The 2557-nt window shown below is 61.0% G+C and overlaps 1 protein-coding gene across 1 annotated transcript in view; it reads right to left on the bottom strand.

Moving 5' to 3' along the window:
* Positions 1–366: 366 nt before the first annotated feature.
* The window catches only part of ODF3L2 (outer dense fiber of sperm tails 3 like 2), a 5898-nt gene continuing 3707 nt past the window's right edge, over positions 367–2557 (bottom strand). The window contains exon 3 of the mRNA XM_032272052.1: positions 367–525. Within this exon, the coding sequence (XP_032127943.1) occupies positions 371–525 (155 nt within the window). The 3' untranslated portion in view covers positions 367–370. The remainder of the gene's footprint in view (positions 526–2557) is intronic.

The following is a 2557-nucleotide window of genomic DNA, read 5'->3' as shown; positions in this document are numbered from 1 at the left end:
GATGGTGGATAGATAGATGGGTGGGTGGATAGGTGGGTGGCTGGGTGGGCAGGTGGAGGGGAGCATGGAGTCAGGCAGGTGCTCGGGCAGGCTGTTGGGTGCCCGTGAAGGACGTTGGTGATTTGCCACAATGCCCGTTCACCTCTCACCTTCTGACACCAAGGCCAGCTGCCCCTGGGGTGCGTGTGTGCCCAGGGCCTCCGTGACGCTGACTCATTTCACTCACCCGGGTCTCCCAGCCCCTGTGGGCACTGGCGTGGCGGCCCCTCCTCCGGGGCCTTTGGATTTGATCACTCTAAAGACACTGGTACTCTAAGGACTCCGAGGATAAGAGGGAGAGGGGGGCCAGGGCGGGAGCGTCGCTGAGGCCTTAGAGGGGTCCCTGTGTGGCTGCGTGGGTCCGGTACTCACCCCGAGACTTGCCGCGGCCCTGCATGGAGTAGGCAGGGGTGCAGCTGCGTCCAAAGCGTGTGACGTTGGGGTCCAAGAAGTAGACGGGTCCGGGGCTGGTGTCCTGAGGGGCTGCTGGGGGGAGTAGCCCAGAGACCTGAGGGTGTTTAAAAGATGGCGCCTGCCCCAGCCCCCGGCCTCAGCACCCCTGCTGGGCCCGAGACATTCCCACCAGGGCAAAGGCAGCCCCAGCCCCATCTCAGAGTGGTCATCCTGGGGGGACCGAGTCACGGCCGACTGAACTGGGCGGCCTCAGGTCTCTGCTCTGACCTGGTCTCATCCAGTGCTTCTGTCTCCTTGAAATCAAAGTGACTCCCACAGGCTCTGCTCTGCCCCCTAACCCCCGCGCGGCATGGGCTGGAGAGCCAGCTCACGGTTTGTCGGACCTGGACATCATCAGGCCGGGTGCGGCGGTGCACACCTGTAATCCCAGTGCTTTCGGAGGCTGAGGCAGGAGGGTCCCTTGAGCTCAGGACTTTGAGACCAGCGTGGGCCACACAGCGAGATCCCATCTCTACTAAAAATCGAAAAATTAGCCGGGCATGGTGGCACGCACCTGGGGTCCCAGCCACTCAAAAGGCTGAAGGGGGAGGATCACTTGAACCTGGGAGGTCGAGGCAGCAGTGAGCTGTGATCGTGCCACCGCACCGCAGCCTGGGCCACAGAGCGAGACACAGCCTCAAAAGAAAACAAACTACACAGAGTAAGAGTGATCAGGGCAGGCTCTGAGCCAGGGCTTGGGCATACTTAAGGGGGGCTCACGCCTGTCATCCCAGCACTTTGGGAGGCCTAAGCAGGTGGATCACCTGAGGTCGGGAGTTCAAGACCAGCCCGGTCAACACGGAGAAACCCCGTCCCTCTAAAAATACAAAAGTTAGGCGGGCGTGGTGGCGGGCACCTGTGATCGCCGCTACTCAGGGAGGCTGAGGCACGAGAATCGCTTGAACCCGGGAGGTGGAGGTTGCAGTGAGCTGAGATTGCACCACTGCACTCCAGCCTGCTGGGTGACAGGGTGAGACTCTGTCTCAAAAAAATAAATAAAATAAGGGCCGGGCGTGGTGGTTCACGCCTGTAATCCCAGCACTTTGGGAGGCCGAGGCGGGTGGATCACGAGGTCAAGAGATCGAGACCATCCTGGTCAACATGGTGAAACCCCGTCTCTACCAAAAATACAAAAAATTAGCTGGGCATGGTGGCGCGTGCCTGTAATCCCAGCGACTCCGGAGGCTGAGGCAGGAGAATTGCCTGAACCCAGGAGGCGGAGGTGGCGGTGAGCCGAGGTCGCGCCATTGCACTCCAGCCTGGGTAACAAGAGCGAAACTCCGTCTCAAAAAAAAAAAAATGAGTAAATGAATAAATAAAATAAAAATCCTTGATCATAACCGCACAGCCCCTCCTTGGATGCCTGGGCCTCACTCACGTGACCAACACTCGCTTCAAATGCTCCCCGTGTAGAAACGGCCACCGGGACTCCGCGTGCTGAAGCTCTGATCTCAGCCTCTGCCCTGCACCTCGAACATTCCAGCCTTTCCTTCTGCCCTCCCCACCCCCTGGCTGCCCCGTGACAAATGAACACACCCTAGCTCATCATGACGTCGCTCACCTCAAGGCCTCAGCCTACACGGCAGGCTCTGCCTGGAGTTCCATTCTTCTGGGGGCTCCACCGAACTCCTACTCATGCTACAAAACCCAGATCCCATGCTCCATTTTCAAGAAGGCTAGCCTGGGCGTTCAGCAAAGTCTGCAGGATTTCCCCCTGCACCAGACTCCCTGGGCTGTCTCTGCCCCTCTGTCCCAGGACGTGTCCTGAGACTGGGGTTTGAGCCTGGGAACTCAGGTCTCCGTGGGTCATAGGTTAAGTTCTTAACCCGGTCCTGGGGACGGGGGATGCTAACACCTTCACTGGCCTTCTGGGACCCCTTGCAGCTCCCTGAGTCCCAGTGTGCTCTGGGAGTTTTGCTAATTCTGAAGGCTGAGAACAGGGTGCGGCCCCGCCCCCCCCCCCCGCGCCCCCCCCCCGCCCGCCCCTCCCCCGGCCGCCCCTCCCCCGGCCGCCCCTCCCCCGGCCGCCCCTCCCCCGGCCGCCCCTCCCCCGGCCGCCCCTCCC

The sequence above is a fragment of the Sapajus apella genome, unplaced genomic scaffold, assembly GCF_009761245.1.
Source record: "Sapajus apella isolate SASKATOON/1434 unplaced genomic scaffold, GSC_monkey_1.0 scaffold280, whole genome shotgun sequence".
Taxonomy (NCBI): domain Eukaryota; kingdom Metazoa; phylum Chordata; class Mammalia; order Primates; family Cebidae; genus Sapajus; species Sapajus apella.
Note: the sequence above shows the minus strand (reverse complement) of the source record. Positions and strands in the feature narration are given on the sequence as shown.